Source organism: Podarcis raffonei, chromosome 12 (assembly GCF_027172205.1).
Source record: "Podarcis raffonei isolate rPodRaf1 chromosome 12, rPodRaf1.pri, whole genome shotgun sequence".
Lineage (NCBI taxonomy): Eukaryota > Metazoa > Chordata > Lepidosauria > Squamata > Lacertidae > Podarcis > Podarcis raffonei.
The window spans coordinates 11650498-11675694 of NC_070613.1; the positions used below are offsets into that span (position 1 = coordinate 11650498).

Here is a 25197-nt window from a genome sequence, read left to right on the forward strand (position 1 = left end):
CATATGGCCTCTCTAAACGGTATATGAGGGGGCTGCTTTCTTGATAACATAACATGTATAAATCTAACCACAGAAGGCGGCACAGGTGCTGAAGTCTGACCTCTGTCATCCAATGACTCAGGCAAGGTTCAACACAAAAACTAATCAGAACACCACAGCCAGCAATGTGAGGGGGCCAGTTACTTATTAGTACCTGCCATCCCCAGTGCCACTCTGCATCCCTACCATTTCAAGTTCATGAATAAATTTTGTGAATTATCTGGAGTGGGGAAATTCATTGGAAACAATGTCCTATAAACCTATTCTGAGTTATATCTCTGAAGTATTTTTTTTATCCCCCACCTTTCAAACTCAAAAACTGAGTCACTCAAGGTCATTACCAGTAGTCAGCTGTGTCATTTTTTTTATTTTTTTAGTTTCATCAAGGCTTAACTTTGGCACTTCTTTGCAAATGCACAATATCAAAATGCAGGCTCTGGACCTGTGAAATGATTATGATAATAAGGAGACCACATTAATTTCAGCAAGTGGAGAGGTACTTACTTGTGAACAAATCAGGACTGAAGTAATCTCCCATATGCCGGGAATTAGGGGCAAGCTTTTTTAGTACAGAGGATGGGATTTTGTAGTTAGGTTTTATCCCCACTTCTTTTGTGGGGGCTGTTCTCACACGGACACTTTACGGCTGTATCCTCTACTGAATGCACTACTGCTTAAAGGTTTTGTACATTTCTAGATGCTGATTTGCTGCTTCAAATTGCTCTTGGAAGATCTAACAGTAGCTTATTGCTAGTTCTCCTGGGTTGATTGAAGGAGACAGCTCAAACTGTTCAGGAGAAAGGTGTAACTAGTTCTGTTCCCTTGGGCAGAAACAATTAGGTGGCATCTCCTTTTTCAAAAGGCTGCCGTGCAGTCCCTTACTCAATGCAAAGGTTGCTGCTGCTTTTTTCTTCTCAGCCTGTGGACAAAGCAGATGGGAATTTATGTCGCAGTATCAATTAAAGCAGGAGTCATCTAGTTCATTGCTTACTCCTGAGCATCCAAGAGGTGAAAGGAGACATGGAAAAGGCAGCTAAAAGAGGAAAAATCTAAACTGAAAAATTGCAGTTGCTGCTAAGCGTCTCCCAGAGAGGATAAGCCAAATGCATCTGATCACTCAACTCCCAAGTACTGTTAGTTGCCATGAAGCTTATTGTATCTGTCTGCAAACTTACCAGTATTTTAAAAGCCATTTTCAGTTTGAGTGTAGGAATGAAGTATTTTACTGCTAAATCTTAGAGTGGAACTAAGCTACTTTGAGTCACAGTTGCTTTCCACACATGGCCTTTTCCTGAGGTGGGCAGGTCACTTGCCTGTCGCTGCCTGCCTTCCTGTCCCCAAAGCCAGATCTCTGTAAGGTAGCCGTGCGTCCGACTTTACAGAGGAGTTGTCTCTCTGTCAGAGGGCATCCATTCTCTTTAATATTGCACAAGTCCACTTTAAAGAAAAAGAAGCACAAGGGGAGAGAGCCTTGAAATTGGCCAGTTAACATTTAGCATCTCAGACAGCAGACACAAAGGTCAGCAGATCACAGTCTTCCACACTATGGCACAATGTATTCTGTTCTCTTTGAATTACAGTTATTTAATCTTGACAATTCATATACCACTAAATTGTGGTCATCTCTAACCTAGTGCACAAACAACTCTGCACAGAAAGGATAAAAATCAGTCAAAATATCAGAATTAAGGAGGTACAAAGGTGATCAGGGGAAGGAGAAGCTGTCTTCTCTGCAAGGCAACCAGCTTTTGTTTTGCCTCTGAGTAAAACAGGCAGAAGAAGATAAAATAACAAGCAGGATTTGCCCAAAATATGGAAGGCTGCTCAGTCCCTTTCATCCTACATGACATTGGTCACTAGGACCATTTTTAATGATGACAGTGGCTACCTGAAACTCCTGTGATTTATAAATATTGGGGGGCTGGGCGGGCAGAGGGAGAATGCATTTTAAAAATATCAGTCTGGCATTCAGAATGCCACATGCTACCCCACTCTGCGCCTTGCATTTTTAAAGAGATGCTGGAAGGCTTAGCAGTAGTCCAATAGAAAAGCCAAGGGATTGATAACAGTTCAAATGGCAGCTCTGACGGCGATTACTTCTGCACTTTAGAGAAAGTCTCTTAGGAAGACAAGGCTGCAAGATCAAGATATTAAAGATTACTTTGGCAGTGATTGACAAGAGCACCCCGCAGACATCGCCACAGGTAGGAATCCTTTTGGATCTAGAGGTGGCTGAAGCACCAAGTTTATTTAGGGACCTTTAATTTTTTATTTTAAAAGAGGAAAAAAATGTTGATGTCTACAAATGTGATTCACAAACCAAGTAAGCCAGAAGAATTCTTGGTCTTATTTATTTAATCTTAGTCTGAACCACCATTCACTGAGTGAAGCAGTAGAATGGTTCCAATCCTTTAGACCAATATTAAAACAGCATAATGATCAAAACATCCATCAGAACAGAGAACAGGACTCAAGAAAATTCAGATAATAAGAAAACTTCAGTTCAGCTTCAAGTCTGGCCTGTGGTCCATCTAGTTCAGTATTGTCAACACTGACTGGCAGTGGCTCTGCAGGGTTTCAGGAAGGACCAAATGAAGGAGAAGCTTTCCCACAGCTCCACCTGGAAGCACAACAAACTGAACCAAGGATCTCTTGCATGCAAATCCCTGAGCTACAGACCTCCCACAATTGACAAAACCAAGTAAGCAAGAACATGACAACAGTTTTTACAGTCCATGTGGACAACAGCTGTGCAGTCTAAAACTATGCAAGCTAGTGCATTTCCTTTTAAACCAGATGTGCTGGAGGAGACTCTTGAGAGTCCCATGGACTGCAAGAAGATCAAACCTCTCCATTCTGAAGGAAATCAGCCCTGAGTGCTCACTGGAAGGACAGATCGTGAAGCTGAGGCTCCAATACTTTGGCCACCTCATGAGAAGAGAAGACTCCCTGGAAAAGACCCTGATGTTGGGAAAGATGGAGGGCACAAGGAGAAGGGGACGACAGAGGACGAGATGGCTGGACAGTGTTCTCGAAGCTACCAGCATGAGTTTGACCAAACTGCGGGAGGCAGTGGAAGACAGGAGTGCCTGGCGTGCTCTGGTCCATGGGGTCACGAAGAGTCGTACATGACTAAACGACTAAACAACAACAACATTACCTGAAAGTGGCTATCTAGACACGATGGGGCTATTATGCATTCTAAAGATACTGACCTACCGGAGTAGTCTGGAGAGGAACCTCAGGGGTAAAACACTTTGTACACAGAAGTTTCTGGGTTCAAAACCAGGTACCTACAGATGCAAGGATCAAGTTGCGGGTGGTATGAAAGACATCTGATTGTGATCTTGGTGAGCAGCTGCTAGTCACTGTAGACTGGGGGGGGGACTGTGGCCCTCCATATCTTGCTTGATTCCAACTCCCATCATACTTTATCTTTGGCTATGCTAGCTGCAGCTGATGAGAACTGGAATTGGAGAACATCTGGGTGGCCACAGGTTTCCCACACCTGTAACTGACAGCACTGGGCTAGATGCACCAAGGAACTTAGTCTAAGGCAGCTTCATATGTTCATAATGGGCATGCTTTCCTTCTTCAGAATAGCACAACTGTGAGGGTAGAGATAATTGGGAATGGCCAGTCAATTTGTTATGCACCAAGCTGCTAATGTGTCAATTTGTTCTGATGAATGAACCGTGCAAGCCCCTGTCCTGTGTGAGACTAAGTGAGCAGAGCCATTTGAAATATAAGGCAGTCAAATGCCATAGCAATTCAGCATGCCAAATAAGTAATACAAAACTGGAAAAATCAAGTTTGTATTATAATTATGATTACCCTTTTCCCATTCAATACGGCTTCGTTTAATGGGCAGCTTATATGCATAAAAAGCATAGGATAACTGGGTATTAAAATAAAGATATTTCTCTTTGGGTGGAATAGCTCATAAAACTGATGATGAGTTTTATTCTGTTGGAGATATTTTTTTCCCATGCTGCATTTGTGCCTCATCTGGAATGTGTTGGTTAGTTGTTTGGAGGCGGAAAGGATTTTGTGAAAGGGCTGTGGTTTTATGTTTTGCAATGTTTCATTCAAATGTTACACATGAGATTACTTTGATAGATTGTGCCTTCTGCAAATGTTGCTCCTGACGTTCAGTTTTATTTCATATTAAGGAATATGATTTATTTTATCGCATTTATATATTGCTTTTATTCTATGATGGAACTCATGGAGCTGTATATCAGTTTCCCAGGTGGTCTCACATACAGTTACTGACCAAACCTAGACCAGGTTAGCTTCAGCAAGCTTGCAGCTCCATGTCCCTTTGTGCTATACCCTGAGCCTGTATTTCTGTCAACCACATACAGTAGCATCAATTTTATAATCCTTGCGAGATTTTTTTTTTTAAGCTATATATAAGAGGAAGCACATACTCTCCAGAAAAGTAACAATTGGTATTGTGTTTTGAAAGTAGCTGTTGCAAATTTTGGGAGTGGAAGATTTCGGACACCACATGGTGGAACAGAGTCTCAAACAAGTTCTCCCAAGCTTACATTCCCAGCATGTTCACACTCTTCTCTCGGTGACGTCTATGCTGGCTTGATCATGGCCGTAGAATGGAAGATGGCAGGATCCCCAGGTCTGTTGGCAGACCAACTCTGTGTTACAAAGATGTTTGCAAATGAGAAGCCTGGCAGCATCAATCCCGCTGTGTGAAAATCCCTTGCAGACGAGCACAGTGCCTAGAGACAGACAGTCAGGTCATGGATCCACAGCAGTGGCCAGAGGAGGAGCGCAGAGAGAAGAAATGGCATGGTGCATCTGCATCAGCAGAACCAGACGCCTTCATCTCTCCCAGCTGGAACAAAACATGTCTCTCCTGTATCTGTCTCTAAAGCCATAACAGGCGCTGTAACTCTCCAATGGTTTGACTTGACTCCCAAAGGCACACTCCTCCATTGTCTTCCGAGACAGATGCCAGCTTACAACAAAAGATATTATTGTGGTCAGGCTGACTGAGCCACGCCTTTTGAGGCAGGGTTTTGAATCCCTGGGGTTGAAAACCTTTTAGGAACACAGGAAGCTGCCTTATACTGAGTCAGACAATTGTTCCATCTAATTCTGTATTGCTCACACTGACCGGCAGCAGGTTTCCAGGATTTCAGAGAACAGTCTCTCCTCACTGAGCTATGGCCCTTCCCAATGATCTATCCCTAGCTATCTGACAAATTCCTTAATTTGCATCCAGACCCGATTGCATCCAGACTTCCTATTGAAAGATAGGAAGAACAAATCCTGATCCTAGTGCACCTATTGTTCTGGAAAACAAGTGAAAGTAATTCCTTTCTGATTTTAGTGTGCTACACATGTTTTCTGTATGACCCAAGTAACGCATTGTGCAGTGCGAGTTCTCTCTAGCCACGATAGCCTGGTATCATGCCAGCAAGAGGGTAGTATTGAACTAAGGACAAAACCGCTTGGGTCCTGGATGCTGGCTTCTCATAGACATCTGGTTGGCTGTTGTGGGAACAAGTTGCTGGACTAGCTGGATGAGTCTTTGGTCTAATCCAGCAGGGCTCTTTACATGTTCTTACAATGTTCTTTAAAGATGAGTATATACTTTGGGTCTTCCTTCACTCAGATATTTCTCTTGGCAGTTCACATGGTTATTTCTATATGACAGCTCTTTAATTGGCATTCACACCTGTTATTTTACTGAAATAGATAAATCAAGAGGAATTTACCTTGGTCCTTGTACTATTTTACAAAATGTTTCTAGAGTAGGGCTTTTGCCCCACCCTTTATTACAGCACCACAACTCACTGCAGAAAGAATAGCTGTGACATTTCTTGAGACCAAAGGAAAACACTGTGGTATCTACTCATTTCAGCTGAATACAATAAACTGTATTTTTTTGTTAAGTTTTTATTTTGCAAATGAGACAAAGTACAGCTATTAAGGAATAATTAAGCTCCACCTTCTGCCCACCTCTGAACATCCAGCAAGCTCATAGCTCCCCTTCATTTACCAGTGACAAATGTGTGGTTTTCAAGAATTAAAGAATTAAAAGTAAGAAAGAGCAAAACTAGAAATAAGCTTGCCTCTGAGGGCTGCTTCCCACAAGACTGTTTTCCTATACACATTGCTATTATTGGTTGCTGAAAACCACAGGAGTGGAGAATGCTCTTGTGCCTGAGTTCTGCTTTAGAGTTTCCCACAGGATAAGCACCATGAGAGCAAGATGCTGGCTTAGGTGGGCCAGCAGGCGCTTCTTGCATTCTTACCATTTAAAGAACACATATTATTTAGGAAACATGCATGGCAAAACATTTGGGCTGCATGGAAAACTTGATGGGAATTCATTGCCAGTTGTGGCTTCCTGCTGCCTGTACACAACTGAGAACAGACAAGTGTCTGCATTGCATGCTACGAAAGTGTGGCAACCTATGTAGGAAATCTTCCTATGAAAACAGCAGTCACTTTTGTGGTACTTCATAAGGACTAGCAAATTGTTGTGGCACAAGCTTTCATGGGACAAAGCCCACTACATCGGATACATGGAGCATTTTCTCAAGTTGACAGGTGTATATGCACATAGCTGTGGACTCTGCAATGTAGAGTAAAATATATATCTGCTTGCCAGCATAGGATAGTGCATCATACATCTGGAGACGTGGACTTTATTTCATGAAAACTTTATGCCATAATAAATTTGCTAGTCTGCATGGTCCCATGAGGCTTTTAGTCTGTTGCAGCAAAACCAGCAAACACAGCTACCTTTCTGGAAATGTTCTTGCATGAAGCTGCTTTCAGGGGTGTCTTGAGTGCATTTGGAGGCGGTTAGGAAGTTGGTCTAAATTGCCACCTGAGTACACCTTCAAACCCATCATAATATGGAACCAACTGGTAACCCTCCAACCTTTCTGAGAAGCTCAAGCTCAAAAAGATATACTGACTGTTAAAGGTAAAGGTAAAGGTAAAGGGACCCCTGACCATTAGGTCCAGTCACGGATGACTCTGGGGTTGCGGCGCTCATCTTGCTTTATTGACCGAGGGAGCCGGCGTACAGCTTCCGGGTCATGTGGCCAGCATGACTAAGCTGCTTCTGGCGAACCAGAGCAGCGCACGGAAATGGCGTTTACCTTCCCACCGGAGTGGTACCTATTTATCTACTTGCACTTTGACATGCTTTCGAACTGCTAGGTTGGCAGGAGATACTGACTGTAGCAATATCCTATTTGGTTATCCCCCATTGATAATGCACTACCCATAGCAGAGACTTAACTGAAATGTTAATGGTGAGTATCCTGCCCACTCCCTCTGATATATAAGAGGCACACCCCTATATTGCAACAGTGATATTTTCTCACCTGCTCAACAGTTTATTTAAATCTATTTGTTATTTCAGCACTTTGAAAAGGAAAGACCTAGTGACTTGCTAGTCTCCCTCCCTCCCCCCTTCTCCTTCCTTGTAGCATTGATTTGTTGTCTTATTTAAATACAGAGTTCAGTATTCAGGTATGTAAGTGCAACATAAATAAAATGGCATACCCAGCAGAGCCAGAGGGGCTATCTCTTCCTGGGAGCTGAAATAATTTACGACAGGCTAAGGCAACAGCATAAATATTGTTGGGGGTTTATCACAACCAAAGACTATAAGCCGCATTTGGAGCCGGTGGGCTTGGGGAAGAGGAGAAAAGAGAGAGGGGGGAGAGACGGTGGGTGGGTTGTAAAATATCTAGCTAGCTAGATATCACAGAGAGAATTTGCAGAGCTAAGTTGGGGTGAAGCGAGCAGTTGTGCCTGTAAGTGGCTTGATTTCATCTTTGTGCAAACCATTCACAAAAATTTCCTGTGGACTTGCTATTGGAAAGGAGTGGGAGAGAGGTTACTTTATCTTGGTGTTACAAAGCCCTGGAGGAAGAGGAGCAAAACCACATATGAGAAAGATGTTGGATTATTTGGGCATGATTTCCTAATGGAAAGGAGAAGGTATGCTGAGTGCAAGAGAGGATCCAGAAGCTTTTTGTGTGTTGGAAAGGCAGAGCATGGCTTTGATCTGATTTAAGAGTAAAAGGGGATCTCTTGTCATTTTTGCCACCATGTCAATGATGATATCAGCGCACCAAAAAGTGACCACTACTACCAGCACCACCTTTTCTTCAGCAGCCTCTGCCATCAGTAAACTGGTAGGTAACTGTTCTTCCATTGGTTTGCATGTTTCCAAGGCACTACATCCAGAAATGTCCCTCTTGAAACAAATAAATAAATGTTGCAAAATAAATTCTGTGTTCTCTGCAGTCTTAAGAATGCATATCCTGAATGCATGGGTGTTTCCTTCTGTCTGCATAGAGTAGTAGTAACTGAGTGCACGTTACACAGAGTTAAAACTTTTCTCTTTTTTTGTTAAACTTGTGGGGTTTTTTGCCTTTGCATTTTTGCATTTGCTGATGTCTGTAGTGTTGCACAGGAAAATACAGCAGCAGTTCGGGATGGGTGGCGGAGGGGGGAGTGGGTGTGGTGGGCGTGAGAGAGAAAAGCCAGGGGAAAGGAACTTTGCTAGAGACACAGGAATTATTCAAAATTCAATTTGTGTTTAAGTGCATGCTAATAAGGTGGAGGACAGAGTAGGAGCGAGGAGCTCGCAAGAACGTCATGGAATGAAGGAATAAATTAATTTCTAGGCTGCAGTTGTTCTGTTTCAGCTCAGCTACAAATTACTATGGAAATTCATTTCCCCCCTCCCCCTTTTCTTTTCTTCCCCATTCTCTTTTTCTCTCTCCTCCCAAGGCTTTAAAACGAGGAGTCAGCTGAAATTTAGTGCATGATGTATAGAGGTGCGCTGAGCAACTGGAGAGGGGAGGTGGGGAGAGCAGGGAGAGATGAATTACTCAATTCATTTAAACTAACAACAGCAACAGCCTTCTTTTTGTTGTAAAGCTCTGGATCAGCAATTTTGCTCTGTACTTCCGCAAGGCTGCTGCTGCTGCTGCTTTGGCGTGTGGGGAAATCATTCCTTTTAAACATGCACACACCCTGGAAACAAAATCACAGAGAGGGGGCTTCTCATCCTTTGTGATACAGGAACATGCACACGTATGCAAGAACACACATCGTCGATTTGGGGCTCCTCTCTTCTCATGCAACATACGTAAGGCAGAGAGGCATATATAGCTTCTCTTTGAAACCTCTGCTGTCTTCTCTAACAGCTCCGCCAGCAATTTAGCTCCTGGGTTTCTGAAGTCAATTACAGTCTTCCTTTCTCACCTGATAAATCATCAACCCAAACCTATTTGTTTGAGGCGCCAGCCCTAGCCTCCAGTCTGGAGGCAGGAAGGCTGCTAGGAAAAGATGTGAGGCACACTCAGGACAGGAGGGCCCAGGGTCACATAGCAGGAAAGCAGCACCCAAGGACTGGCCAATCCATCAGAAGGCGGCACTGCGGTGAGTAGTCCTTTGGCCAAGTCCTAAATCACTTCACCAAACACCACTCCCCTAAACCTCAAGCCCAGCACCTTTATTGACTGCATCACCACTTAATTAATATTGATTGCTCCTTTGGATCAGGCTAGGGGAGCACAGCCTTTGCCTTTAAACTGAAAGGTCATCCCCTCCATGCACCCTCCCCTTGTGCGTCCCCTTTACCTTTGGACACACAATTCCCATCTCTCTTTGCAGCAGGCTAAGCTGGAGGCCAGTACAAAGGAACTCTCCAGAGCTGCATTTGCTGCAGGGATATATTAATCCTTTCCTTACCTGCTGTTTCTGCGAGATGAACCCCCAGGGGCATATTTTTTTAAAAAAAGCTTCCCTTGGCAAAGTAGTTCACAGCCAATAATTTGAAATTACACTGAGGTAGGCAGATAGATGATTTGACAAAAATCATTGCCAGTGTATTTGTGTCGCTGCAGTGCAGCCTAAAACGTGGTTATTGTCTCTCTTTACTCTAGTAATATCCTCTGCTATCAGCAGGTTTGCTTTATTACTCTTGCAGCTAATAAAATATTTTTCTATTGAAGGGGGAGAGGAGGGATTTCTTTCCCAGATCACTCTCCTGCTACCTGGTATAAATCTGAAAGTTCCTTACTACCAGAAGTTGCATTTGTCACCTGCAGGTCTAATTGCAAAACAACCAAACCAAACCAAATCATTGGATTTAAAAATACAGTGGTACCTCGGGTTAAGAACTTAATTCGTTCCGGAGGTCCGTTTTTAACCTGAAACTGTTCTTAACCTGAGGTACTACTTTAGCTAATGGGGGCTGCCGCCGCACTGCAATTTCTGTTCTCATCCTGAAGCAAAGTTCTTAACTTGAGGTACTATTTCTGGGTCAGTGGAGTCTGTAACCTGAAGTGTCTGTAACCTGAAGCGTATGTAACCCTAGGTACCACTGTACTTTCCAAGTGAAAGCTAGCAGGTAGGTTTGTCAGAGGCAAACGTAGCATGGGGGGAGCAGAGCATTTTCCAAGTTCATTTCTCCCTTGTACACAGAGCTGATTCAAAGCTATTTCCTGTGGGCACATGGTTCACTCCTCACATGATTGTAGTTTTGGAATGCATATTACAACTGCCTTGTTGGAAATGTTACCTTATGACAGAATGTATCTGCAAGTGGAAAGTTTAAAAATTGATGAGGCATGTTTTAGCATTCAGCCCAGGAAAGCAAAGCTTTATAAAAAACACTGACTTTGTTTTTAATGAAGGTATGTATTTTGTTTGCTACCAAATGATGTGAGCTGCACTTTTGCAAGCAAACCACCTTAAACCACAACTATTCGTGAATATTGGCAAAGGGGGCTTTTGTATTGATTTATAGATTGGATTTATTCCCATCCTTTCAGAGCTAGGATGTTTTCCAAACAGGAAGTCATACAAAACATTAACATACTGTTTCAACTTTAAATATCAGTAAAAAACAGAATAGGAGCAGAGATAAAAGGTGAAGCTTAAAAACCAAACACACATGATACTGAGTACCATTTACAGCGTGGGATGGACTTTTGCCTGGCACCTAAAAGAGATGAAACCAGGTGGATAGGTTGAAGAGACACAGCTTAGGTGCCAACACAAAAAAGGCGCTACTTTTTGTAATTAGGTAAAGGGTAAAGGGACCCCTGACAGTTAAGTCCAGTCGCAAACGACTCTGGGGTTGCGGTGCTCATCTCGCTTTACAGGCCGAAGGAGCCGGCGTTTGTTTGCTCCACAGACAGTTTTTCTGGGTCATGTGGCCAGCATGACTAAGCTGCTTCTGGCGCAATGGAACACCGACACCAGAGCAGCGCACGGAAACGCCTTTTACCTTCCTGCCAGAGTGGTACCTATTCATCTACTTGCACTTTTTGGCGCGCTTTCAAATTGCTAGGTTGGCAGGAGCTGGGACCGAGCAACGGGAGCTCACCCCGGCACAGGGATTTGAACCACCAACCTTTTGATCGGCAAGCCCACAGCGCTACCCGCGTCCCACTTTTTGTAATTACCCACCCTCTAAAGGTGTCTCTAAAGGCGAGGACACAGAGAAGAGCATCTGATGGTGCTCTCAGTTGATGGACAGATTCATGATGACAGACTGCATATTTCATTTCTGTCAAATAAATCAATGGGAGCTATCCATTCTGTGGGAGGAACTAAACTGAGTGCGTACAGGAACACAGTCAACTGGAGGCAAATTACTGCACTAGGTAACTGTGGTCATTCATGCTGAGGGTAGGAGGAAGATTTTCCGCCTTGTTGATTATATCCCCTTTATGTTCCATGTTATGTGGAACTGTGAAGCAGGTTCTAACTGTTAGAAAGTCAAGCCACAAAATAATAATGCATGACATGTGTGTAGTGCCTTAGATTGTTCAAAGCAAATTGCATACTTTCTAAGTAAGTCTTGCAACAGTCCTGTAAGCATTGATTCCATTATTGTGGATTTCCGGGAAGAGGTGAGAGACTTCAGATTTGTCTGAGAGAGATAGCACCTTGTCTAAGACCAGCTTGTGAGTTTGCTGGAGCGATAGGGCTTCAGGAGTACTGCCTTCAGGTTACTAACTTCTGAATGCAAACAGAGTGCTTGCCTAATGTTTCAGTAAAGGCATCATTGCTGCATATTTGCAATTGCAAAATAAGTATTTCGCTTCTGTATGAGAAAGTAAAGGTGGATGCGCATGAAGAAAGGACAAAATTGACTGCCATCCTCACTGGAGACCGTGAATTCAGAGACACATGCTTTGCTTTTGCCACAATTGTTTTTTCCTGCTGCATTAATGTAAATTTCTCATAGGGAAGTCAATGAGAGCACTGATCTCTGTTGGAAATGGAGGTGGTAAGAACTGTGCAGGGCTCTGTACAAAAGGTGGAGATCAACACAGAGAAGGATTGTGTCTCTCAGCCCTTGTCACACAGAACTTCTGTGTTTATGCTCTCTACAGTGGAGGAGGGACACTGCACCAGGACGAATTGTGACCAAAAGACAAGCTAGTAGGCAGGCACTTCTTAAGAAAAGAAACAAATATTTCACCTCATGAGATTTTGAGTTGACATTATATGCATTAGGCCATGCCTGGGTAATGTGTAGAAATGCTTTTTAATAATATTTGATGGCACATTTAATTATTTTGATGGTGATACGAGGCCTGTCAAGGTATTATCTATTGCACAGCTGTGAACAACTATTGGATGTTATTTATCATTAGTAATTGTCATATTGGTCTCAGTGAACATGAGACACAAAATCGTGTTGTTGTTTGCTTGTCTTTTATAAGACTTACTTCTGGATGTAATGGAGTAGGATGATAAATTATTACGTGTGTGTGTGTGTGTGTGTGTGTGTGTGGCTGGTTTCATTCAGCTTGTTTTGAGAAATCATTGTGTGTATTGAGAATAGATGTTCAGTTCTTAATATATTATGTACTTCCCCAACAAATTATTTATCGATTAAAATGTGTTGCCATTGCTAGAATTTTGTACTGGCCAATTAGAAATAAGCAAAATAATATAGACGGGGAGCTAAAAAAAATTAATTAAAATTTATTACAGATTCAAATTCTGCTGAAACAGAATTTAATTCTGTGATCTGTATAAATTATGCAAATGTGCATACTTTACATAATTGCATTAAATATGCATTATTCTCAAAGAGATACAGGGAGCACTTTTGCTAGGCCCGTTGTGTTCATCATAAGAAATCATGCATATGTACAATATGCACTTGCTTTTACCCATCAGCTTCTGAGACTTCACCAGACATTTGACCACACACTTTGAAATCTTTCCTTGTAGTCTTAAGGACTAGAAACTTTTAAAGGCTGAGAATGAGATTGTTAGGTTCCTGTGGTATGATCATGGAGTATAGATTTGAAGACCGATATGAGCATTTGATATGGATGTCTGACTGGAGTACTGTACATTTAGTCACTACATAAAATATGCTTCAGAGCACCTGAACCGCATGGGGGAAAAGAGAATTCCAGTTCCATGTAAAAAATTGCAGCAGAGGAAAAACCTCTCCCAACAGCAGACTGCGCCATTAGATAAAAAATAGCTCCATGCTAGATGGTGGGAGAAAAATACATCAATATTGATTTAGGGAGACAATTTGTGTAACCAACTGCAGCAAGTAGAGAAAGTCTTTCAGAAAAATGAACTTACTTTGCTAGCTTTCTTTGAAGTCCATCTGTTTGAAGAAGACAAGTCTACAAACTTGTTAAGTCAGGGATATAGGTTCAAAAAGGCTAGCTCCTCAGGAACGTAAGAACAGTTCTCCTTGGTCAAAGTGTCAATTTTGTCCAGTATCCCATTGTAAATGGTGCCTCTCCCAGTACTTTTAGGATGTCAATAGGTGGATCAAGAACACAGCCCCCTCCATTGTTTGCTGTTCAGCAGCTAATATTCCAAGGCACACATCTCTGAACTTGAAAAATAACATATGAAGCTGCCTTATACAGAGCCATGCTAGTCCTTTCAGGTGTGTATACCTTGTTCTGATTTTTTAATTTTTTTTATTAGTTTACCAATATACCCCCAATAATAGCCAAATTATTTCACTTCCCAGCTGTTGTTTTCTCACATCGTGGCTTGGGGCAGATTTGAATCTCAAAGTTTCTCAGAGGTCCTATCTCTCCATCCCTTACTTCGATGTATTGGAACAACAGGCAAAAGTCCGCTAGAAACCATTCTGTCTCACTAGTAAAACATGCTTCAGATCTTTGCCATTTCCCCCTCAGCCTAGGAAAAGGTGGGCAGTTTTCAAAAGATTTGATACTCCCTTCCAACTCCCAGAATCTCTGCAGCATTCTTATCACAGCCCCCAAATTCTTTTCCTTCCAGCATGAGATGTATGGCCCAATTAAACTTTATCTTAGATTACATTCTGTCAGTAGCACACACAAATCTCAGTCTCTTTTTCCTTGTCTGTTGTTTTAAAACAGAGGTGAGGGGAATAACTCTCTCTTTCCAACACAGTCGTACTTCAGCTTTCCCTCCCCTCCTTTCTTCATTTCAGATCACACACAGTTTCCATTTTTGCTTGCTAATAGCAATACTACTCCAATGTCCCTTCTTCACTTGTAAATATCTTTTTATCTTATATTCTGGAGAGGGTTGCCGAATCATAAATATATAAAAGAAGCTTAGAATAAACAAACCACGGGCTTCCCGCTCCCGAACCAACTCCCGAACCAAGAGCATAAGGTCAAACAGATTCCTCACTGGCCTTGCAGACAACTTCATTGTCCAGAAAGTGGGAGAAGCAACAAGAGGAACAGCCATTTTAGATCTGGTCCTAACCAATGTTAGTGGGGTAGAAGTGGAAGGATCATTAGGCACGAGTGATCATGCTCTTCTGAAGTTTACTATACAGCGGAAAGGAGCAGCCAAGCATACTAGGACTCAATTTCTTGACTTTAAGAAAGCCAACTTCATAAAACTTAGGGAAGTGCTGGGTGAGATCCCATGGACAGTAATACTAAAAGGAAAGGGAGTTCATGATGGCTGGGAGTTTGTTAAGAGGGAGATAGTAAAAGCACAACTTCAGGCAATACCAATGAGACGGAAACATGGAAGGTGCCTAAAGAAGCCAGGGTGGCTATCTAAAGAACTTTTAACTGAGTTAAGATTAAAAAAGGATGTGTACAAAAAATGGAAAAGGGGGGAAACCACCAAAGAGGAATTCAAATAGCCAGCACGTGTAGACACCAAGTCAGAAAAGCTAAAGCACAGAATGAACTCAGGCTTGCTAGAGAGGTTAAAAGCAACAAAAAAGGCTTTTATGGGTATGTTCGTAGCAAAAGGAAGAACAAAGAAACAGTGGGGTCACTCAGAGGAGAAGATGGTGAAATGCAAACAGGGGACACAGAAAGGGCTGAACTCCTCAATGCCTTCTTTGCCTCAGTCTTCTCCGATAAAGAAAACAATGCCCAACCTGAAGAATTTGGAGCAAATAAGTCAGCAGAGGAAACACAGCCCAGAATAACTAAGGAGATAGTACAAGAATACTTGGCTAGTTTAGATGTATTCAAGTCTCCAGGGCCAGATGAAATGCATCCAAGAGTATTAAAAGAACTGGCAGATGTGATCTCAGAACCACTGGCAGTCATCTTTGAGAATTCCTGGAGAACAGGCGAAGTCCCGGCAGACTGGAGGAGGGCAAATGTTGTCCCTATTTTCAAAAAAGGGAAAAGAGAGGACCCAAATAATTACCGCCCAGTCAGTCTGACATCAATACCAGGGAAGATTCTGGAGCAGATCATTAAGCAAACAGTCTGTGAGCACCTAGAAAGGAATGCTGTGATCACCAATAGTCAGCATGGATTTCTGAAAAATAAGTCATGTCAGACTAACCTGATCTCGTTTTTTGACAGAATTACAAGCCTGGTAGATGAAGGGAACGCAGTGGATGTAGCCTGCCTTGATTTCAGCAAGGCATTTGACAAGGTGCCCCATGATATTCTTGTAAAGAAGCTGGTAAAATGCGGTCTTGACTATGCTACTACTCAGTGGATTTGTAACTGGCTGACTGACCGAACCCAAAGGGTGCTCATCAATGGTTCCTCTTCATCCTGGAGAAGAGTGACTAGTGGGGTGCCATAGGGTTCTGTCTTGGGCCCGGTCTTATTCAACATCTTTATCAACGACTTGGATGATGGACTCAAGGGCATCCTGATCAAATTTGCAGATGACACCAAACTGGGAGGGGTGGCTAACACCCCAGAGGACAGGATCACACTTCAAAACGACCTTGACAGATTAGAGAACTGGGCCAAAACAAACAAGATGAATTTTAACAGGGAGAAATGTAAAGTATTACACCACTTTAGAGAGCCAGTGTGGTGTAGTGATTAAGAGTGGTAGTCTCCTAATCTGGGGAACCGGGTTCGCGTCTCCGCTCCTCCACATGCAGCTGCTGGGTGACCTTGGGCCAGTCACACTTCTTTGAAGTCTCTCAGCCCCACTCACCTCACAGAGTGTTTGTTGTGGGGGAGGAAGGGACAGGAGAATGTTAGCCGCTTTGAGACTCCTTAAAGGGAGTGAAAGGCGGGATATCAAATCCAAACTCTTCTTCTTCACTTGGGCAAAAAAAATGAGAGGCACAAATACAAGATGGGTGACACCTGGCTTGAGAGCAGTACATGTGAAAAGGATCTAGGAGTCTTGGTTGACCACAAACGTGACATGAGCCAACAGTGTGACGCGGCAGCTAAAAAAGCGAATGCAATTCTGGACTGCATCAATAGGAATATAGCATCTAGATCTAGGGAAGTAATAGTGCCACTGTATTCTGCTCTGGTCAGACCTCACCTGGAATACTGTGTCCAGTTCTGGGCACCACAGTACAAGAAGGACACTGACAAACTGGAACGTGTCCAGAGGAGGGCAACCAAAATGGTCAAAGGCCTGGAAACGATGCCTTATGAGGAACAGCTAAGGGAGCTGGGCATGTTTAGCCTGGAGAAGAGGAGGTTAAGGGGTGATATGATAGCCATGTTCAAATATATAAAAGGATGTCACATAGAGGAGGGAGAAAGGTTTTCTGCTGCTCCAGAGAAGCGGACACGGAGCAATGGTTCCAAACTACAAGAAAGAAGATTCCACCAAAACATTAGGAAGAACTTCCTGACAGTAAGAGCTGTTCGACAGTGGAATTTGCTGCCAAGGATGTGGTGGAGTCTCCTTCTTTGGAGGTCTTTAAGCAGAGGCTTGACAACCATATGTCAGGAGTGCTCTGATGGTGTTTCCTGCTTGGCAGGGGGTTGGACTCGATGGCCCTTGTGGTCTCTTCCAACTCTATGATTCTATGACTCTCACGCCAAATAAAATCTTATCTCAGTTCAAACCTTTGATCCATGTACCTGGCATATTTGGCAGTATGTTGTTGCAACCCCTTTCTATCACATGCCAGTATTTTAAAGCCAATTAAATATCCAATTAAACAGAGAGTCTCTGCTTCTTAATGGCGGCGTAGGATGGTTTTCGCCAAGCGAAGTGCTTTTGCACTCGGCGCCTCCCTTTCCATGCCAGTGCAAGAGCCAGGTACAGAGATGGACTGAGAGTGAAGCCTATTCCCCATCCCTGGGGGAAATTTGCAAGGATGATTTACCCTCTGCTATTCTTCTTTTTCATTTGCCAATGATCCCCTGCTGTTGTGGGAGCTGCCTCCATTAAGGCAGGCGGGACCAGAAGCCATAGCTTGTTCTGATTGACAACTCTCAAATAGGTCTTTCTTGACCTATTATTCAAGGAAATTCCAAGGACTGAACCCTGCCCTTCATTCATGCCAAGCATGAGCTATAAGTTCTTTTAATGCAGCTTCCAGATATGTGTGTTTAGATTTGTTGCATTGCACAACGAGGGTCCTACACATGTGTACTATAATGCCATCTGTGTAAGGCTGGTTGGGGAAGCTGTGGTTTATGCAGCAATAATGCTTTCAGGGCTACCCATGCTATGCAACATCCTGCTCTCTCTGGCACCATGAAGGGAACAATACATGAAGGTAGGAATTGGCTTCTGGATGATGCAGCGAGACTAGTATTCATATTTGCAGCAGGGAAGGAGATTCATTTCGGCTCTTCCTAAGTCAGAATTAGCACCATCTGAATAATGCTTCAGGCAGCTAAATATCTTGGGTTGACATTGAATACCTTCTAGCATAAGCAAAAGAGGGGGCGGGGACAATTGCTGCTACCTGGTTGGTGACAGGGTCTTTTCAGTGGTGGGTCCCCAGTTTTTTTTATGCCCTCCCTGTTTACCCAGGCATCTGATGGTTGAAAGTTTCTGTTCCTGGAACAGAAATTATTAGCTCTGAGAGTGTGTGATTGCTTTTAGATATTTTGTTGTTTCACTGCTATTGTGCTCTTTTTAAGACCAATGTTCTTGTTGATCGGGGAGGATGGTGTACACATTTCAGCAACACTTTTGAGAACAAGATTTAGCCAGCCCCCTCCCCACCAGTTTTGTTCCTTAAAGCATACAGAGTATGTTCCCAAGTGTTTCTTCATGCCTTTTTACTAGCTCAACAACATTTCCCCCCAAAGCATGAAATTGGGAGACATGACTGTGGCTTGCATTTTTGTCCTTCTCCCCACAAAGCAAGGATCAAACAGCTTGTGTTGCTTCTGGCTACATTGTATGAAGTTTTATATTGTGGGCATAGTTAGAATCCCTTTTCAACTTGGCTCTGTCTGCCTATGAAGTGCAGTGGAAACTAATTTGGCTGCCATTACAGGGTCTCATTGGCTGTACCTTTCCAACAGTCAGTTACAGAGAAGGAAGAATATAAAATTGGGATAGTACAATGAAAAAGCAATAAAAATGGAAAGCAATTGTGAATCATTTGTGTGGGATACTTCTGTAGAAAACATGAAATTGCGTTTTCTGAGGCAAAAAGTTTCAGTACTTGCAAATGAGGTACAGCTCCTATTAAAATTGTGGCTGCACAGTCTTGAATTATCCCGTTTTACATCCCAGACCATACTTTTTGTCTAGAAGGGCTACAAATTATGCTCATTAACTGAATGTCACAGCTGGTTTCAAATTCATATTCGAATTTCCCCTTGACTGAACCTAAGACTAGGCCCTGACTCCAGCTGCAAAAGCTGAGGCTGCCGAAGAGTCCAGAGACCATCTTGGCTGTGAGTTCTGGAAGACCTGCTGCCTGCCTGGCAGGCCTTTCCCCACCTGACCTGGGAGGGTGGGGCCTTGACTGACTCCAACTACAAAAAGCTGAGGGTGCTGGGCTTGAGCTGGGATAATGTTTAGGGGGTCTTGTTTTGTGGAGTGGTCTTGCTATTATTATTATTATTATTATTATTATTATTATTATTATTATTATTAATCTTCTTATGGTATTCTTATGATTTATGTGGAAACTGTTCAGTTTGGTTTTGTACTTTTTGATGTTTATTGTTTATTTCCACTTTTGCTATGTTTGTAATTATGTAATTTTTTAATAAGTTGTCAGGTACCTTGAACATGATTTAGCTTTGGAAAGGCGGCATACGAATAAGATGACTGATTGATCGATAAGTGAATGATTATAATAATACTTCAGCATTCATATGCTGTGTGTTTTACATACACAAATGTTTCACAGATGTTTATCTCAGTGATCCTTAATTCCACCCCCTCTGCATGGGACACTGTTGTTTTCTCCATATTCACCAGCTTAGTGATACTGGTTTACGACAGGCATAAGCAAACTCGGCCCTCCAGATGTTTTGGGACTACAACTCCCATCATCCCTAGCTAACAGGACCAGTGGTCAGGGTTGATGGGAATTGTAGTCTCAAAACATCTGGAGGGCTGAGTTTGCCTATGCCTGGTTTACAAAGCCCTTAGCACAGGGAATCTCTTACCCAGAGACTTTTTGATGCATGGCTCACTCTGTTTGCCACCACATTACACTACCTCTGGATTATTATGCAGTATATTTCTCTAGCTGAACGCTGAAATGAAAGGTAGCTATTCTCTCACACATGTGTGCATGCACCTATGTGCACATTAAAGTAGGGTCTAGATTGGTTAGAAAGATAGTGCCATGGTGGTGGGCTAATCCAATGAAAAACCATACCTGCTCTCTGCTTTCCTGTTGAAATTCTGTTTCTGCATAAAGGTGTTCTAAAATGAGGCACTTTGCTTTCCTTCCCAGTCCTCCCTACACCCGGTTTCCTGTGGAATTCTTAATGTGGCGTTTGTGCAGTGGAAATTGGAATGAAATCACAGAAGTCAGTGTTTCCGAACTATATTAAGGCTTTTGATTGAGGTGCTTGAAGTACATGGGTTCCCCTCCTTGTTTCTGCAGTGCTGTGCATAATGAGGCAGAGAGATCTCTGTGTATTGAAGAAGCGCAAACAGTGAATATAGCACTTATTCAGTCAAAAATTATATGAAAACATTGTGTGTGTGAAATCTTGCTTATCTACTCATTCCTCAAGGATTCTTGCTATCCATTTTGAAAGCATGCAGGCTAAGCACAGAACCATCATGAAAACCCATGTGATACTACCAGCAACACAATACAATGCAATAAATATAAAATGCTAAGAATTAAAAAGCTGCAGTCATTCATTTCTTTTGCAGCTATTGGCTGGAGCACTTGAAGGCATGAGGTTTCCTTCTTGATGAGTGTAGGTGGAATATTGCTTACATATCTCTTTTTTATGTCTTAGAAAGATCAAGGACTGGAGACATATAATGTGTGTGTGTATTGCACACTCACAATTCTTAGCAAGGTATAACTTTCTCTACCATGGCACAGACCTCCAGGGAAATTGTGTATGTATGTGGGTTCTTCTGAAAGTTAGTCAGCTGCTGTTTCATCAAGGATATGAATATTTTGCATCCACCCTAGAAATTTTGCCCTAAGCCTGTAATAGTTGCCAATTCCTCAGCATTGCATGTCTGCCCAGTCAGGAGTGCAGAAATGTTGTGTGGGGGGTTGTGCAGGGGGGGGGGGGTCCCAGGTCTTTTGTGCCAGCCGCTAGGTCTTGCTTCCACCATTTTTAAAATCACAAATGATCTGGGTGCATTGCAAAATTATTTTGAGGATACATAGCTGATCATGGATCCAAAGCACAGACCAACTGAATAATTGTTGCTGTGGAGATGGAGAGGAGGTAAACCTGGTTGTGACAATGCAAATGCCATAAGCCAAGGGTGATAAACCTTTTTGGAGCGAAGGGCCACATTACTCCAGTGGAAAGCTGTTGAGGGCCACATTCCAGTAGTGGGTGTGTTCAGATCCACACACACAGTCACACACACTCATACACACATGCACAAAGCTATTTACCATAGAAAGAGAGGCATATATTTAATTCTTAGTAACCCCACTTGAGTTTTACCTCCCATTCCCTTCATAGACTTTTTAAAAAAGGCACACATGTATATGCTCCAACATCTTTATCTGTCCTTACTGAGTAAAAAGTGGGGAAGTCTCAGTAATCCCAGCTAAAGAACATGAATAAGGTCAATGCGCAGCAGAACTGCAAGTCTTATCCTTGCAGCTATGGAAATCCTCAAACATCAGAATGCAATTGTATTCTAAAAATTGCATGCATACAATTACAAGCTGTGTAGACTACTTACTGCAAGAAACACAAGCCTATTGAAGCATTTTCCCCCTCTGCTTAAAGTTTTTGCAGAGAAGGGAGCTGCAATTACACTTTTTGCACAACATCAAAACCTTTAGTCTCTGCTGAGCAGCTGTTGGGACCCAGAGGACTGGATGAAATCTTGACTGTTGGCAGGTGTTGCTTGGGGGTTATGCACTCCTCTTATAGGCCATCAAAGATTAGTGATGGAGCAATATGACAGACAGCTGGAGGAAGGCAAAAGGAACTAAGCTTGCTGCTAAAAAGTTATCAGCCTGCCTGCTTTGGCAACAAACCTCCATTATGGCTACTCCAATTTACCAAATGAGGAAATGAAACCTTCAGTGAATACCAGTGATTGTGCACCTCAGACTGATAAGATGAAAGTGACTTCTTCATTCAGTAATAATAAAAAATCCATCTCCATGCTTCCTGGTCCAACCAAGCCTGCAAAAAAGCTTTGAACACATGTCCCCAGTCATGGCATCTATTCCTTTAATATTTTATTTATCATAATTCTATGGCTGTCCATTAACATATGTTCTCTGGGAGGCATACAGAACAACAAAAAAATTAAAACACAGTAATAAAATAGAATGCAGTCTAAAACTTTTTCTATCTAGAACCAGAAAATTAAAAACAGTGATAAAACTCATGATCTAAAATGAAGGAAAACTCAACCTTGAAATAAACTCAGCCTTGAAATATGTTCTAAAGGCTTTTGAAAGGCCTTGGTGAACGGGAAGGTCATAACCTGGTGCTGATATGACCATAGAGAAGGTACCCAGAAGAGCCTTTCCAGAGAGGTGATTCTGTAGCAGGGGTGACACCACTGAGAAGGCCCTCTCCCTTGTAACTACCCATTTCACTTCACTTAGCAGAGGCATGTAGAGCTGGGTTTATGAAAAGGATCTTTATGTCTGTGTATGTATATAGGGAAGGAAGAGATCTTTCATACTGGGCCAAAGTTGTTAAGGGGACTCAGCTGTGTAGCCAGTTCCTGTCATAAGCACTGTTTGAAGATAGTGGTGATCAGTTATTTGGCAGTGACTTCAAGTCTGGCTTGGATTGGCTTGGATCTTTCTTTGCAGCATGGCTAGAACTCACATTGATCTGCAAAGGAAAAATGACATCATGGCCTGTTGGAAGTCGGAGAACTCCCGATCTCTGAGTTAAGGATTTTAAAGCACTTTAAATCAAGTCATCCAACACACTGAGACTGCATATGCACCATGCAAAGGACTTTAAAAACACATCTCTTTCAAGAATCTGGGAGCTGTAGTTTATTGCTCACAGAGTAAATAATACGGTCAGATAGGTCTTTTCTGGCCCATAGAGACTATATAACAACTAATGCATCTAAAGCAGCCACCCAGATTAGATCTCTATATGCTAAGAATCAGGCTCAATCAGTGAAGATAGCTTTGAGACTCTTTCAAATGAAAGTCCTCCCCCTTCTTTTGGTGGGCATCTCTTTAGGCTCCCGTAGGGATTTTTTGAAACTGGATTCTATCCAAACGCGATTCCTTAGAGCCATCCTTAGGATTCCCCCCTCGGTAGCGGGTGCGGTTATGAGATTAGAGGTCGGCTGGCAAGCTCTACGGTATGTGGTCTTGAAGACGAAGCTCTGGCTATGGCTCAAGCTTTGTTTTAAACCAGTGGGTATTGCCCCCTTGATATTGAGGGACGATTTCCAATCATCATGGGAAAGGGAGGTCATTAACGAGGTTCAATCCTGCGGATTGTCTCACCTTTACTTTGAGTCTATGACGTACAATCAAGCTAGACCTGTGATCTCCCAGAGACTGAGTGACATTGCCAGACAAGAGGACATAGCCCAGGTAAAACCAGGGATGTTCCTAGGGGACCAGATTTATCGGACCATACCAGCCCCCTACCTTGCAGAAATCCACTATGTGGAATACCGCAGACTTCTTATAGCGGCTAGATTAAATGTCCTTAACTCTGCGATATTGTGGGGAAGGTACAGGGGAGTACCATACGCCCAGAGAACCTGTCATTGTGCCATGGGTGTGGCTGAGTCCACCGAACACATTCTCTTGACTTGCCCTTCTTATGCAGAGCTTAGACAAAATTTTATAGACCCACTCCTATGTCAATTTAGCTTCCTACCCAGAGAAAACCAGGTTTTACACTTGCTGAATAATGTCACTAGAGCTATACCTTCCTTGGTGGCCAAATTTCTTTTTTTAGCTTTTAAGCGTCGCAAGACTATAATTGACTGTATTGATATGGGGCTATCTGTTTAGCCCATTTTAGTGTTGGCTAAGTTCTAAAATCTTCCTGGATGTTTTAACTGTGTATTGACAAATGTACTTTTTTTCTGACTGACGGTCGAATAAAAGGTTGATGGTTGCTCACAGAGCTGCAGTTCTCAGTACCCTTAAGAAGCTATAGTTCTCAGAATTCTTTTGGTGTGGGGGAAATGTGCCATAACCGTATGGTCTGTGCTGCTAATAATGGAGTGGTGTGGTATAATCCAGATTGCCCTACTACCTTCTGCATAAAAGTTGCTTCTGTTCCAGGAACAGGTCAGGAAAATATAGTTGCTTAATAGCATTTCATGATTATATTATAATTTTTCTGAACAAGCATTCCAGTATTTCACCAGTCTCTAATTAATGAGCCTTATGACACCAGTACAGTCATACCTTGGTTCTCGAACAGCTTAGTTGCCGAACTAAGTGTTCCGGTTTGCAAATGTTTTTCGGATGCCGAACATCCAACACATCTTCTGCTTGACTGCAGGAAGCTCCTGCAGACAATCGGAAGCCACGCCTTGGTTTTCTAATGGTTTTGGGAGTTGAATGGACTCCCGGAACAATATTAAGTTCGAGAACCAAGGTACCACTGTAATTGTTAATTGGTCTGGAGGGAGGACAATTATTATTTTTTAATGTTTTAAAAAAGTATATTTCTTGTAATCAAGCACCAATGTACCAAACTTTGTACAATGGTTGTCATTAACTGTTATGGAAAAAAATTTAAAAGGACACATAAATATGCAGTCATGTTTTATTTATGGAAAGGGGGCTTTTAGCCCTACTAAATATCATTTTTTAATTCTGTTTCTTAGCTTTTTAAAAATAAAATGTTTAATCATACAAAACAAACATTCCTAATGCATAAAAATATATAGTAGTTCTTTGGCATTTAGAAAGCCCATTATGATGCCCACAAAAAGTCTGCTTTTGTTGTTTTTTGAGTGCTTATCTTTTCAAATGAATATTTGATCATGCAAAACAAAGGAACCTAAGGGATATTAAGAATGATTACATGGACACACCAATCATTATTAGACATTTGTAGAAGACCTCTTTGTTGACCTCACATTCTCGTATCTCAGTTTTGAATATTTAATTTTTTGTAATTTAGTGATAGGTTATGAAAAAGAGGCTGTTAAGGCAATATAAGAAAAATAACATAGAAATGTTTAATTATTAAGAGCCTGCTTTTTTGTAGCCATGCACACACTACATTTATAAAGGAAATGTGCAAATTAAAGTTTGTATATATGCTACAGTATCATAAATGATATTTAATTTCAATGGTTTTAAGTGCTGCT

General features: G+C 42.2%; 1 protein-coding gene across 3 annotated transcripts in view; it reads left to right on the forward strand.

Moving 5' to 3' along the window:
* Window positions 1-25197, forward strand: part of DPP6 (dipeptidyl peptidase like 6) — a 519694-nt gene that overhangs the window by 95976 nt on the left and 398521 nt on the right. The window contains exon 1 of one of the 3 annotated variants that reach the window (XM_053359653.1): window positions 7801-8228. The exons of the other annotated variants lie outside the window; for them this stretch is intronic. Coding sequence (XP_053215628.1) covers window positions 8142-8228 — 87 coding nt within the window. The 5' untranslated portion in view covers window positions 7801-8141. Of the gene's footprint in view, window positions 1-7800; window positions 8229-25197 lie in introns of those variants that run through there. 3 annotated transcript variants of the gene reach the window in all.